This window comes from Delphinapterus leucas, chromosome 12 (assembly GCF_059928025.1).
Source record: "Delphinapterus leucas isolate spDelLeu-1000000601 "Yukka" chromosome 12, BTC_Dleu_Yukka2, whole genome shotgun sequence".
In the NCBI taxonomy this organism is placed as follows: Eukaryota; Metazoa; Chordata; class Mammalia; order Artiodactyla; family Monodontidae; genus Delphinapterus; species Delphinapterus leucas.
Genome location: NC_143140.1, coordinates 88,811,745 through 88,826,459, shown reverse-complemented (window position 1 = coordinate 88,826,459; position 14,715 = coordinate 88,811,745). Strand labels below are relative to the sequence as shown.

At 49.2% G+C, this 14,715-nt stretch overlaps 1 protein-coding gene across 1 annotated transcript in view; it reads right to left on the bottom strand.

Annotated features, from left to right (window-relative positions):
- IGF2R (insulin like growth factor 2 receptor) overlaps nt 1-14,715 on the bottom strand; it is a 110,275-nt gene that overhangs the window by 65,784 nt on the left and 29,776 nt on the right. Inside the window, exons 3-9 of the mRNA XM_022560660.3 lie at nt 14,036-14,160; nt 12,344-12,442; nt 6,802-6,934; nt 5,427-5,556; nt 3,556-3,661; nt 845-1,007; nt 508-682 (exon numbers count right to left, since the gene is read on the bottom strand). Of these exons, the coding sequence (XP_022416368.1) occupies nt 508-682; nt 845-1,007; nt 3,556-3,661; nt 5,427-5,556; nt 6,802-6,934; nt 12,344-12,442; nt 14,036-14,160 (931 nt within the window). The remainder of the gene's footprint in view (nt 1-507; nt 683-844; nt 1,008-3,555; nt 3,662-5,426; nt 5,557-6,801; nt 6,935-12,343; nt 12,443-14,035; nt 14,161-14,715) is intronic.

Genomic DNA, 14,715 nt, shown 5'->3' with positions numbered 1-14,715 from the left:
CCATAAAGTGTGACCTGAGGGATCCTGGTCCCTCAGCTCAGAGAAACTACATTTTGATAAAGCTTTTGTGAAGGTAACTACCGAGGTAAGGGTCACGAGAATTGTGATGAATGCGTTTTCCTAGTTGTTCAACACTTGTGTGTGATGCCCATGGTGTTTCAGATTCTCAAACCACCAGAGAAAAATGAAAACTCCTCGGAAACGTAAATTGTAACATACAAAAGCCATATCAACTAATGAAATAGCTTTCCTACAGTACGGTTCCCTGCAAACAATAGATTATAAAGCGAACCGTATTAACAGAAGCATTCTTACTGTAAAGCCAGGAAAAGCATCCACTGGTCAGGGACAGACGGCACCTGCCTGACTCAGGCAGGAAAATCATGCCAGCTTAACTGATTTCCCTGTGCTGTGCGGAAGGTGGAAGGAGGAGGAAGGCGGGGGAGTATGTTACGTTTCACAGGAACACACACGATGCACCTGAAGTTACGTGGAGGCTGTACGCACCGAAGGGTTTGACCCTGGAGCTTCCCTGCCACTTTGACTTGAGTGGAATCTGACTTCTTCACTTGGCAAACTGCAGCATCCTTCTTATCACAGATGTGTGCTTCAGTTCCTCCACAGACATTCAAATAAAAAACATATTCCTCCCCCTCTGCGGTATAGTACGAGGAGTTTGAAGCTAAGGAAAAGGGGATAAACAAGAAGAGGCTCTGTTACGCACACAGGTGTGGGTGGCAAAGTGACAGCATCAAACTTGAAACGCCCACCCCAGGGCAGGGGGAGCTCGGTCCCTGGGCTCTCATTCCCTCTCCCACTTCCCGGCCCCCAGGCACCCACTCACCTCCGAGCTGGCTGAGCGGCTGGAGGTCAATGGCGATGTCGTGCTGCTCGCTGCTCAGAGAGCAGTTCCCACTTTCCAGGTAATCCCTGTGGCAGGCGTACTCAGTGATCCACTCGATTTCAAAGCGGCAGTTGGATTTCGCCGTGAGCTTGGGAAGGGTGCCCTATCATGAACGGGGTGAAAGGAATGAAATTAATTCTTTTCATGAAGCTTAAATGCAGATGTTTCTGTGCTTCTGAAAAGCCAAAGGTATGTTATTGGGGTCTGACATTTTTCTGTTCTTTTGTCTGCCTTACAACGACTGCATTTCCTTGAAACCCTTCCAGTCCCTTCCAGAGTCACGCGCAAGAGTCAGCCTGTGAGCCCGCCCTGAACGTGGTATCACCCGCCCACCACGCCCCTGGCAAGCAGTAATGACGTGTGAATGGCCTGTGGTCCGTGCACCCCTTTCAATCATAGGTGCCGCTGAGCCTGTGCCAGATGGACCCCCACCCCCACCCCTGCCCGCCGGGTGGACATCACTGAGCCTGCATGCATCTGGGGAGATGGTCCCTAACCCCTTTCCACGGGAACGTCCATGGCTCTAGGGCACACTTCACCTGTATTCACATCTGTTCCTGCCCCTGGGTGAAGCCAGGGTATCGCCCACCACACACCCGGCTTCTGGGAAGGATGCCACGAAGTCACTGTTCACCGGGGGGCGGTGTCATCTTTCTAACCTTCCCTGGGAGAAACGTATCCCTGGCCTTAGCATCAGGAGGAGCTGTGCTGATTCCAGGCCCCTCACTCTGCAAGCGCCTACTAAGCACCTGCTACGTGCCAGGCACGGGACTAAGTGCCGGGTTTACCCTCACACGGTTAGTAAGGTGCAGAGCTGCAGTCCAGCCCCGACTACTGACTCAAAATCTACGCTTTAAGCCCTTGGCTCAGAGCAGTCAGACATACATACAGTGATGTGGACCAAGTGCTGAGTGAGAGAAGCTGGACACCACGTGCTGTGTGACTCCACTTGTGTGGGATGTCAGGAAAGGCGAGACAGAAAGGTGGTCCACAGCTGCCGGGGCTGGGGGAGCAGGGGAGTGATGGCAACTGGGCAGCAGGCTTCTCTGGGGTAATGGAAAAGTTCTAACACAGACCGTGGCGCTGACTGTGCAATTTTGTTAGTACACTAATAACCGTTAAATTGTACTTAAAACAGGTGTATTTTTATAGTACATAAATTCAATAAAACTCTTTTAAAAAGATCTGTGTGGCAAGGTGAATGTTTACTCAAGATCCAGCTCCTAGAAGCATTCAATGAGCCAGTGGAAATTCTTCAGTAAACCTTCAAGTGTTAAGGGGTCCAAGCCCACGTCACCCAAGTTCTACCCAGGGAACAGTCAGGCTGGAAACAGAACCCTCAGCTCCACTGATAGCCCACCAGCCCAACGGCCTCACATCCCATGGAGAACAGAGGGGAACTTCTCCATTCTCTCCCTCGTGATAGTGTGAAATGATTTCTCACTGAATGCAGCACAAGTAAGAAAGGGACACACTAAAACCACTGCCGGCTTAGAACATCTCATCAGGCTCAAAAGACTCTGATTCACATCTGTAGGATGGATAGTATAAATAAATAGTCCTCAATATCACGTCAGGACTAACGCTGATTACCGGTCAGTCAGGTACATCACGCGACCCTAGAAGTCTGGGGACAACAAATGGAAAGCTGGCTGGACTGCACTTCTGTCTCCATACACGCCCCCCTACACACACACACACACACACACACACACACACACACACACACACACACACACACACACACACACACACACACACACACACACCCAGTTGCCTGCCAGAAACCAGAGCAAATTCCACGTTTGTTTGGGGGGAGGGGAGGACATTCTTTGGCAAAAGAATTCAGCTCCTCCTACTTCATTCTACAAGAAGGCAGAAATAAATTGGAGGAAAGCCCTACCCTTCCTTCCTCCCTGGGGATGTCTCCCCTCATGAGCACCGCATCTGCAAAGACACTTAAGCAGCAGTGGACCAGGGAGACACCACTGGGCACGGGGCCCAAGGACACCCCAGACGCAGGCCCGACCCTCAAGGAGTTTACAACCGCACTCGAATTGAGTAAACAGCCAGAGGACAGGGTGGTCAATCTGCCCGGGAGAGTGGGGGAGGCAGGGCACAGGCGGGCAGGCGACGGGGTGACACGCTCCACTCTGAGTTGGCAGGAACCTCCCTTCTGGCCCTAATTCTCCTACACTGGTACCCACCCCCGGAACCTCAGCCGCTGGCCCGAGCCATTTCTGCCAGGTCTACATACCATCTGTACTACTCCTTTCTTACTATGTTTCTATAAACCAATTAGTTATTTTGACCGTGCCTCATCTGAAGCACTAACAGACGTGAAATCACAGGTTTCGGATGATACGTACGGTCTTTTCAAATATTCATTTCAACCAGCATCGCTCTACAATTTTTTTAAATCTGTCTATGAACCACTTAATATCGCACTCGACCCTTGAACAAAACACCATTCTCTTAGCATAGACACCCCTCCGGGTCGTTGAAAAACAGCAAACAGCAAGCCGAGCACGTGCGTCTGAGTCAGTCCCAGGAAGCATGGCTGCCACCTCCACGGAGGCATCTGTCCTGCACCAGCCCCACCCTGACTTGTGCTCACGCCACTGGGGCGTCCTCTCAGACAAGCCACTCACCTCTCTGCGCTCCGACGGGCAGACAAACGTGATAGTCACTGCCGGGCTGTGACCCTCACAGAAGTCTGGATGAACTGCCCCTTCTTTCACATAACTCAGGACAAGCCTGGAGGATACACGTCGAGAAAAGAGGGTTAGGATTACAAAAGTACAAATTACATTCCAATCAGTCTGCTGCCCTGAGCCTTCAGCTCAAGCTTCTGTTCTCCCTTTCCCCATGTGTGCAGAAAGGGAGAACAGAAGCTTACATTATGAAAGAAGCCATAGTACGAAATAAGTTAAATTTATTTCCGTTTGGGAAAAAAAAATTTTTTTTAAGTAAACTTCAATGAGTGCTTTAAAAAAATAAGTAGAACAACCAACATATAAACTTAAATACTAAGAAAAGCTGTTTGAGTACAACAAAAAAGATTATAAACAATCTAACAAAACAAAACAAACACAGCCCAGCCCGCCAATTGCATTTCAGCCCGCAAGGCTACACAACCACTTCTTCTCTAAACAACCACTTCTCAGTGCAAGCGGAAGATCTTTTTTTTTTAAGCCTGAAGACAGCCCAGCGCCCTGGCGACACGGCCTCCCGCGGCCAGGCAGAGCCTGGAACCGCCCATGGGGGTGCTGGCCTAGCTGTGGGTTGTGGCCACAGTTCCCGGTGCACCGGTCACAGGACCACCGAAAACAGATGACCTTCCTTTCCTCTGAATACACGCTCAGGCTTTCGCTCGATGCCCACACTTTCCGAATTCGTCTCTAGCCCTCCCAGTAGGGAAAGACACCCATTTATCACTTAGGACGGTGCGATAGGCTGAACTGTGTCCCCGCAAACTTCGTATGTTGAAGCCCTAACCCCCAGGACCTCAGGATGTGACCGTATTTGGAAACAGGGCCTTGGAAGAGGTGATTAAGTTGAGTTCGCTGCTATGGGCCCTAATCAGACAGTATGGGTGTCCTTATAAGGAGAGGAGATCAGGACACAGGCACACAAAGGAGAGGCCGTGAGGGGACACAGGAGGTGGCTGTCTACGAGCCGAGAGGAAAGGTCTCAGAAGAACCCGCTGACAGCTCGGCCTCCAGAACTGAGAGGAAACAAATTTCTGCTGTTGAAGCCGCACAGTCTGTGGCACTTGCTGTGTCAGCTCTGGCAAACGAACACAGACGCACATAGAGAAACCTCTCAGATGTTTTTAAATTTAGGTTATGCTCCAGCTCTTTCTGGGGACAGAAGTGTGATCTGTTGCACACGGTGACACACCACTAGTTCCAGACTAGAGCAGGTGCAGCAAGGCGTTTACCAAAGGCTCCTGGAACAGGGAGAAAATCAAAATCCTCGATCTAAGTTCAGGATGTGGTCACGTGTGACACACTGGAGAAAAACCTCTCCCCACCGAGAGAGGTACAAACGCATGAGAAAAATGTGTGTAAACAACACAGCTTATTAGGAGAAATGAAACATCCCCACCGGGAACTAAGGAGCGCCCCCTCGTCCCAGTCGGGAAGCAAACTCTGCACCCAGAAGGGCGGTGGCAAAGTGGCCCTCCTGTCACTCGCCTCCAGGACGGTGTTTTTTAAAGAACAGATAAAACCACGGACGTAAAACCAACGTCACAGGTGACAAAGCAAGGAAGATACCCAAACACACCTTAAGGTAGGTGTGACTTCATGAAGTGGATACCCGTATGGACATGGGCTGGATCATGATACACATTTTCCTGCCTAAGTCACCAAGCCTACGTGACTCAAGCAACGACCAATAACTTTACAAGCATATGCGAAGTAGTAACTCTGCAAGCCCTGTTGAAAAGGGATATTCTTGCAACTCCCTGAAAAGCCAGGCTCTTGCTGAAGATTACACATGCCACCAGCAGACCGACCTGTCATTGCTCATGAGCTTCAGTCCCTCCTTGGGCCGGCCGATGTCGAATGCCCGGTCCCCTCTCACCAGGCAGGCGGCAGTGCCGGTGGGACAGGAACGCACCTCCGGACTCGTGGCCCGTAGCACCTCTGTAAAACGTGTGACATTGAATCAGAGAATGTGTCAAGTGTAGCAATCACACTTAACCTTAGGTCCAGGGTCCCTTGTAAAAATTATCAAATTTTTTTAAGTCTCCATAAGTGATATAAGGTAGCAGAGGTCCGGAAACCCAGAAGAGTAGGATCCCATCCCATCCCGAGACCCTGGGCAAGCCAACGACCGATCTGAAAGTGGAAAATGGGAACAGCTTTCCTGCCCTGCAGGGCAGCCGGGAGGTGAGGGCGAAACAATGTAAGATGCTCACTCTGTACCTGGTACATAAGAGGTGCCGATAAACAGGGACTGAGATGCTACTGGTAGTTAAGGGACACAGCCCTTCTCCTAGAGCTACAGGAACCTTAGAATCACCTACAGACAAGAAAATGAAGGGTCTCCGTGGAGTGGATTGGTGGAAAGATGAGTAGATTCATGGAAACAACCTATGGACAGTTCTGGGTTCGAATCTTAGATCCACTCCTTTCTGTCTCTATAACTTTGGTCAAGCTGCAGACGGATCCAATTGTCAGGGCGCCTACCTCACCAGTCTGGGGGAGGAGTAAAGTAAAGAACAAACTAGATGTGCCTGGGATAACAGCCAGACAGTACAGCCTGCCGGCAGCAATACCACAATGACTACAGCTGTGTTTCTCTTTAGGCTGCGTTACTTTTATCGTCACCTGCTACCTTACACGTTACAGGGGGTTTACTGTGCATCTTCCCCAAGAGTGCAGGAACCTCCATGTGCTCAGTGCTGCAGCTCAGCGCCTAAATTAGAGGCCACCACATAACAGGGGCCCTAAAATAGTTCTGCCACGGATGGGTAAATATCACCCAGCCTGGGCTCTACCTAGTTCAAGTCTTATAGCACTCATCGAGGGCAGGGTTTCCATGTCTCCTTTCCCCCGGCAGCTCTCAGCACCCCCAGTACCCAAATCAGCCAATTCTCCCCTCATCATGAGAAGGAAGGTTTACTTGAGAATCCTGAAACCCAAAGCATCTGGCAGATAGAACATGTTGGCATGGCCAATGGTCAGAATGGACTTCGCGATGGCATCAGAATTTCCTGGGGGCAAAGGGGAGGGGTTGTGCAGAGAGCATCTTTGGGGACAAGCTTTCTTAGAGGGCCCAATCAGCGACAGGGTTATCCACAAAGGAGTACGGTGCAAGGGCAAAGATACTGAAGCCTCCAGAGAAATCCTTCACCATCCCCACCCACAACGCCCCCGGACTCAGACCTATGTCTCTGCAAACGTTGATGAACAGAGAAGTGTCCAGGTCAGAGTCGTCCACCAAATAAGCACCGCTGATCTTGATCAGTGGGTTTAAATCATGCTTCTTGAGCTCTCTGTCAAACACGTAGCACGGCACCTAGGAGAGACAGGAGAGAACACGAGTCTTTGACACACACCTTCCTGGGGGCTGGGGGCTCAGCAAAGCCTATGCCGCACATCATGGGACACCAGTCTCCACGCCGTGAGGTCCCCCGATGACAGCAAAGCCAAGGCCGACAGGGCTCCGGCTGCTTCTGCCCGCCTGTTCCCTCCCAGCCGCTCCATCCCCGTCCCCCCTTGGCGTGCTGTCCTGCTGCCGCCTCTCACGCACGTCATCCCCTGTCCCTACACCCCCGCGGCCACCACGCCACAGCCCTGCAACCAGCGCAGACGTTCCCGCCTGCCCACCCTCACTGTCCTTTCTCCCTCTCCGTCACCCTCTGCTGGACGCAGCCACTACCCACTCTGACCTCAATACCACTCTCGGCCTTCCCCCCGGCCTCACGCCAATGGCCTTCCCCTGCCCGAAACTCTTTCTTCACTTGGCTGCCTGGCCTCCAGGGGCTCCTGGGGTCCCTCTGCCCACAGCCTGCTTTCTCAGCCTGCTGGGAATGTGCCTCAACTTCCTTTGAACGGACCCTAAGTGCAGAGGTGTCCCACGGCTGACTTCTCGGCCACTCATTCCCCTGGTGACCTCGTGCACGACGCATTAGGTACCCGCCACTGGCTCCCAAGTGTATGTTTCTAGCCGTGACCTCTCCCCGCAAGCCCAGACTTCACAGCCAACGCCAGCACAAAAGATGTGTTCATGAGCAGACTCTGCAGACAGAACGCCTGGGTCCAAACTCCGGGGCTGACACTTAGTGTGACCACGAGCCAATCGAGCCTCTGTGCCTCGGTTTCCCCATGTGTCAAGTGGGAATAATAACAGTAACTATCGATACTTCACCGGGTTGCTGTAAAGACTGAACGAGTTAATACATGTAATGCTCTTGGTGCAGGTCCTGGTGAGTCAATGTAAGTGTCACCTGCTGTTATTTACCGTTGTCACTTAGATACACAAAAGCATCTGAACTTTAACATATTTAGAATAGGTCTTTTTCCCCCTCAAAACCTGCTCTCATCCCAGCATTCCCCACCTCAGTAACGCACAATCGTTCAGCCCATTGCTCAGGGCCAAACCACGAAGGCCACGTTCCACATGCACGTTCCACATCCAAACCATCGGCAAGTCCTCTCAGCGCTTCAAACCCAACCCTGGATCGGGCTCCTCCGTTACCACCCGTGTCCAAGCTGCCATCACCTCTCGCCTGCAACAGTCTCTTTTAACGGGACCCCTGGTTCCACCTCCCATGTCCCCTTCCCCCAGCCAATGTCTCCACAAGCACCAGATCAATCCTTTTAAAATTCCATTGGGTCACCTCACTCCCTGCTCAAAATCCACCAGTGGCCTCCCATCACACTGAGGGCAAAATCTCAGCTCTTGCACGGTCTCCAGCCTCGGGGACCCTCCACGCAGCCACGCTGGCTTCTGGGTACAGATCAGCCCCGTGGAAGTGATGCTGCCTCTACCTGGAATGATTCCCTTATAGCCCCACGGCTCTCTCACTGCGTTCCGGCCTCAGGTGAAGGGTCACCTGCGTAGTGGGGGCCATTTCTGACATCGCCAGCTCTCTTCTTCAGAGCACTGGTGTCTATCACCAGGCACCTCCGCCTGCTAACTTGAGTGTAAGCTCCCCGAGGACAGGGCCTTTGTCACCGCTGTAGCCCTAAGCAAGGCTTAGGACAGTACCCAGAACCTAACGGGTCCGTTGAACACCCGCTCACTAACATGAAGAGAAGTTCCGCCTCTGGGCCTCTAGCTGGATTCTAATTTATGAGCACTCTCTCATCCCTATGAACGAATGGTCTTTTGTTTTTTTTTTAAGTCAAGGAGTGTATCAAATCACGTTATCCACTTTAAGTGTATGCAGTTTTATTTGTCAATTATACCTCAACGCTGGCGGGAAAAAAAGGGGTGTAGGAGGAATGTCAAGGAACCCATTACAGGTGGCAAGACCCTGTGCTTTCGAAGTTCCACCAAATTCAGAAGGCAAGGCATTCAAGCCCAGAGATGTGCCCCCGAGTAAAGGCCCAGGTCGCCCAGTCTTTATGTGAAACATCCCCATATCATTTTAATCGCCTCAGCCAAGGAATATTCTAAAAACTCATGTTCGCTGCAATCATTTCAAAATAGTTTGTTTCATCACTTCCTATGGATAATTTTCCTTAAATTGGCTTTTAGAAAACTGAAGCTATTCACAGGCAGGTCCGTTTACAAAAGTTAATGTTTAGCTTTTAAATGTGTCTCAGAAAGATGCTATCAAACCCGCAGGAATGCGCTGACCCACTAACCCTCTTCCCCTGTCCTGTTTGCAGAGACTTTGCGGAGAGCAAACGGATGGAACCCAAGGACTTGCACCCCCTCGGAGCCTCAGGGGGGCACCTAAACCCACTTCAACCAAACCCTTAAAGCAAAGTCTCCCGTTGCCTACAACGCTGACCAGAGATGCTGATGCCAACCAAGGAGGGAGAACATGGGCACAGAGCAGGTGAGGTCAGGAGGCCAGAACCACGCCTGGCACTACGTCCTGCAGAAAGGCAACAGAAGTGCAAGAAAGGGAGGACTGCAGACCCGGAGGAGGCTCTAGTAAAAGTAACCCGCGTCCATAATCCTGCAAATCTAGAGCTTGTCAACTCCTAGCAGGATAACACAGAAACATGAACTCAACACAACGGGGCAGCAATTCAAGAAAGGAGACAAAGAAGCAACTCTCCAGCTACAAAATAAAGACGAGGGAGCGGGACGGCACACAGCAGGAGGGAAGATGGGGCCACACTCCTGAAACTAGCTCGATGTCACCGAAAGGCTTGAGGGCTTCCAGTGAGCCACGCCTGCTGCGGACACCCGGCTCAAGGCCGTGAGCAACTTCTGGCTGTCTCCCGACTCCAGGAAGGAACAGGAGACACGCCCAGCGCAGCGCCCCCCAGAACTGGAGGGAGCATCGGAAAAACAAGCAAGGCTCCTGGGGAAAGTCCTCCCACTTCCTGCTCCCCCAAGCAGAGCAATGGAGACATTCATCAGCGCAGGAATGCAGCGGCCGGGGAAGGAGGCTGGTGCCAGCTCCCCACACTGCACACTGAGTCACCCTTGTTAACGGTGTATGGATGTACGTTAACCGTATTTATGTAACTCCGGTAAGACCACTAGCTTGCCAATTCTGCATTCTCTGTGTGTCCCAAGAGTAGGATGGTAGGGGATGTATGTCCACGAGCTTTTACAGAAATTATGATCTAAAACGACCCCACCAGAATCCACTGAACAAGCACTACACCGGTGGGTTTAAAAGGCACTTTTTGGAACCACCGTGTTCTTTGCTCATCACACCATTCTAAATCTGACAAAGCCAAAGCAACAGAAGAAATGAGGAGCTGTCAATAAGGTGTGGAATCTAGGCTTTTTTTAAAGGAATGATGAGTGTTTCGACATTTCATATAATTTTTGAAGTTCTATCATAGCCTGTAAGGTTTAATCAAATCCTACTGAAGACAGTGAAAAGGGACTATGCTTCATAGTGATCTGCTGGCGGTGACAGCGTTGCTTTTGCAGCCATCATGCTCTCTGGTTCTTCCCGTCTAATCTAGCTACACCTAAGGCAGAGCGATGCCCTCCATACCTCCGGTCTATGAGCTCCATGAATGCAACAACCCTTTCAAGATGGAAGGAAATTCCTAATGCTTAGCCCACAACATGCCCTCGATAAATGAAAACTCCACGAATAAAGCCCAGCTGCCAACCAGGCCCAAAGAAATGATCACTGGGAACATACCAGCATTCCTCCTGCATCTCTGGATCAGCTTAGCTTCTAAGAGAAGTTAAACGTCACTTCTGAGAAAAAACACAGACTGTATCTCCCCGTTCCCACCCCCCAAAACGACTTAGAACAGGGGTCAGCACACTTGTTCTGTAAACATGTTAGGCTTTGTGAGTGACGTAGGTCTCTGCTGTGTATTCTTCTCTGCTTTTTTTTTTACAATCCTATAAAAATGTAAAAACCATTCTTAGTTCTGAGGCTGTACAAACACAGGATGTAGTTTGTGACTTCTGACCTATAGCACAAAGAAAATCAAAAACAAGTCACGATTTCTTTGGGGAAGCGATTATTCCCCAGGTGGTGGGAAACAACTGTCAGTTCAGCGAAGCAAGGAAAAAGGACGCTCGGTTAAAACAGGAAAAATGGGTGGAATAACTGTCAGTTGGAGAACCAGGGCCCAAGAGAAGGAACCTCCATGGGGCCTGGCAGGCCTGGGGTCTCACAGGAGAGCAGAAGGTGTCTGGCACTGCGGTTCAGAGATGCTTTTCCTGCCGTTAACTGTACATTGGCAAACAGCTGAAGCTAAGTTTCAAAATGCAAAGTTTAAATTTGACATCATCTCCTACTAAATATCGATGTCATTTCATTAGGCCTTACTTCTTCCCACGCTTTGGACTTTCTTCCCATTGAATATTCCTTACACCCATGGAGGCAGCATTCCGACTGCCTTTTCTTTTGTAGATTGCCACAGCTGAAGAGTCAGTGATAACTTACTATTCGTAACTAAATGTGTTTTTGTTTTTTAATCTCCCGCTCCCTCCCCCTCCCCCTGCGAATCCCTAAATTCTGTTTTATTTTTTAAGAACAAACATCTCTTTTTGCCCCTCTTAAATGACAACACATTAGGTCATCAGCAGAAATGACTGATTACTCTCATCTGTCAGTTCCTAGTTCCTGAGAGTCTTTGAACTCAACCCTTCAGAACAGAAAACTAACGGAGAAAAGTGAGAAAACTCAACCCATGAAGACTGTTGTCTGGGTGAACACAGGAAGTCACCTTTAAGACCCGGGCTGGTGGGAGTGGGGAAGCGGCAGAGGAGACTGTCTTCTGCCCCCTCCAGCACCAGGGGAAGTCAGAGGCTCTAGGCTAGGGAAGAGGGTGCTTCACCAACCACCAGGAACACTTGACCAGATACCAGAGAAAGAAGGGAAGTAATGATGACAGTCGTCTAGTCTCTGAGGTGAGCTGGCAAAGAACTGAAGGGCCAGGCACACCTGACCTGGATCCACAAGGCGCCCAGAAGCCACCCCAAGGCTGAGGAAATGCCATCTGTAGGTGGCATGGTACCTAAACCCAAGCTCGACTTGGGACTCGGCTCTTGAGTTGCATGGCATCAGAAACCAAGAGCTAACCTGCTCTATGCAAGTGAGCCATTCCATTTCCAGTCCGTCCTGTGTATTTAAAATGCCCCGTCGTAGAAATAAGAACCACCCAGGACAACTTAACAATTAAATCACATGGTATCTCTGCTCAAATGGAGTTTGAAAACCACAATAAGATTTCTACCCCAAAAAGTTGGCACCAGTACTTCAAATCCTAAAGGTCCCAGGATGTATTGCACAAGCATGTAACCTTGAAGGGCCCTTGTTACCTCTTTATTCGCTTTAAAAACGTCTTTCTTGCAGGCTGCAGTTGTCCTCCACTCGAAGTAATGCACACAATCTGTTGCAGTTACAAATTCGGGAGTTCCCTTTTTTTAAAAAAAAAAAAAAAAAAAAAGGAAAAATAAGTTAGCATACTGCATATTGTAAAGTGTTCCTTTTTTTTTTTTTTAAGTCAGAAACAGTGAAGGCTAACGAAAAATCTTAAACTAGCAGCGGGAGGTGGGGAATGACACACAACTGTTTTAGTTAAACAAGGTCATCAAGAAGTTCCCAAACCCAAAACTTCTGAGACAAAAGCTTCATAAAATCATGTTGGAATTTGGCTATAAATGATCCAAAACTGTTCTACTGCCCCAACTATGCAAGTACAGTAAGCTCATGGGAAGTAATCTTCACTGACCTCCCACTCTCAAACTCCAAATGTTCTCTGAACCAAAAGCCAACAAAACCAAAGCCAGAAAATGTGACCTCATGCTTCCTGGAAGCCGCGGGAGGAGGCCCATCTGGACCTGACCGAGCTCGTACACCAGCCTTGCTCAGACGCCCCTGCACTTGAGGGCGGCCCCTCCCAGCAGAAGGGGACCAGCGAGGACTCCGAACTGGTCAGCCACAGTGTGGCTGGTTGATGAGACGTGGCGGGGACTTACCTCTGGGCGCCCATGTGCAAATCTGAAGAGTTCTGTGAATTCTGGTTCTCACAGGGTGAACACAGAATTCTTGAAGACAATTTAGTTAAAATTCAAACAACAAGCTAGCTTATTCTGTAACTCAGACCTCCAGATTTCATACCACTGCAAACAGATTTTTTTCCCAAGGTTTCAACATGGGCAACCGTGCAACTGATAGGCTGGTCCAAAATTAACAACATAAGTTCTATTTTTAAAGTTCTCCAGACAAGACAGTATGGCCCTGAAAATGCAACAGTCACAGCACCAAATTCTAAAAATGATACTTCAAAGCAATCTGGTAACCGCCTAAGCTTCACTCAACCTGATTTTTCTGAACACTTGGATTCTTACTCTGATTAGAGAACATTCACAGGGTTTGTACACAAATTGCTTTTGCTGAAAGCTAGCAACCATTTGCTGAGAGCCCCTTTCCAAATACCAAAGATTAAAATCAAAAAATCACATGCAATACGCAGACAGGGAGAACACCGGCATCACGCTTTCGACAGTGAGGTCCCATTTCAACACTAGTGACACCCCAGAAGCTGGGAACCCCATTACCCACTGGCCAAGGCTTCTTCTAGACAGATGTTAATATGTTCCATTTAATGTAAATGAGGACAAATGTTTAAAACAATAAACACACTGCCTTGACAATTATCAAAATAAAATGCTGCGAGAAGGCGTTTCAGAAAGAAAAAAAAGAAAATTTATGCTGCAACATAAACATTCAACAGTGCTTTGAGTTTAACACCCTAACCTTTACACTGGAGTTTTACACAGGATGTGGGTCAAGTTTCACTTAAACGTTGTTAACTATAGGCTTAGGATTTGTTTACTTATTGGTTCTTAATGGTGACGGTAATTAGGCTGGGGTTCCTGTTCATCTGTTTGCTCGTGTTTTTATAATTTTGCTCCCTTGGTCGTCCTAGAATACCCGCTACAGCAAGAACGCCCCAAGGACAAACGTTTTTAAAAGAAAGATTATAAAGTGCCTCTGTGTGGACTCACCAAGGTTTTCCCACATAAGAAGGTGATGCTACTCTGCACTCTGTGATTTGTGCTCTGCTGCCCGCAGCTCACCGTGGTGCTGAATTCCAGGAGGGATCTGGTTGCGTTCTTCAAATGAGAGTCACCTATTCGGAAAGAAAAGAGTATGAACGAGCCATAAAACATTCATAACCACAGAGCTATTTCCAAGCATCAGCAAATTAAAAATGGCACTATAATTCACTTGAAAGCTTACAAACTTACAAACAGCCCCTTCCCCAGAATTCTCCGTCTCAGGAATGGCATCCCCACACAGCCCCAAACACATTGCACTCAGTCCTATCTTCCTCTCACCTGTCACATCAGAAAGTTGTATTGCTTCTACCTGCACCTCAAATGCGTCCACCTCTCTCCTTCTCTACAACTACTGAAACCACTGTCACCTCTCACCTGTATTCTGGCAACAGCCTCCTAATTGGGCCCCTTGCCTCCAACTCCTGTCTCGTCCCTCACCATCCTCCCTTCCTCATCCATCTTGCACCAAAAACATAAATCAGAATATGTAGCTTGGCTGCTGAAATTCTTCAATAACTTCCCATCATACATGCTATAGAATCAAAATTCTTTAAAATGGTCCACAAGTACGGTGATCACTTCTCAGTCTGCCTGGGATATTATTGCAATAAAAAGTCTCCATAATA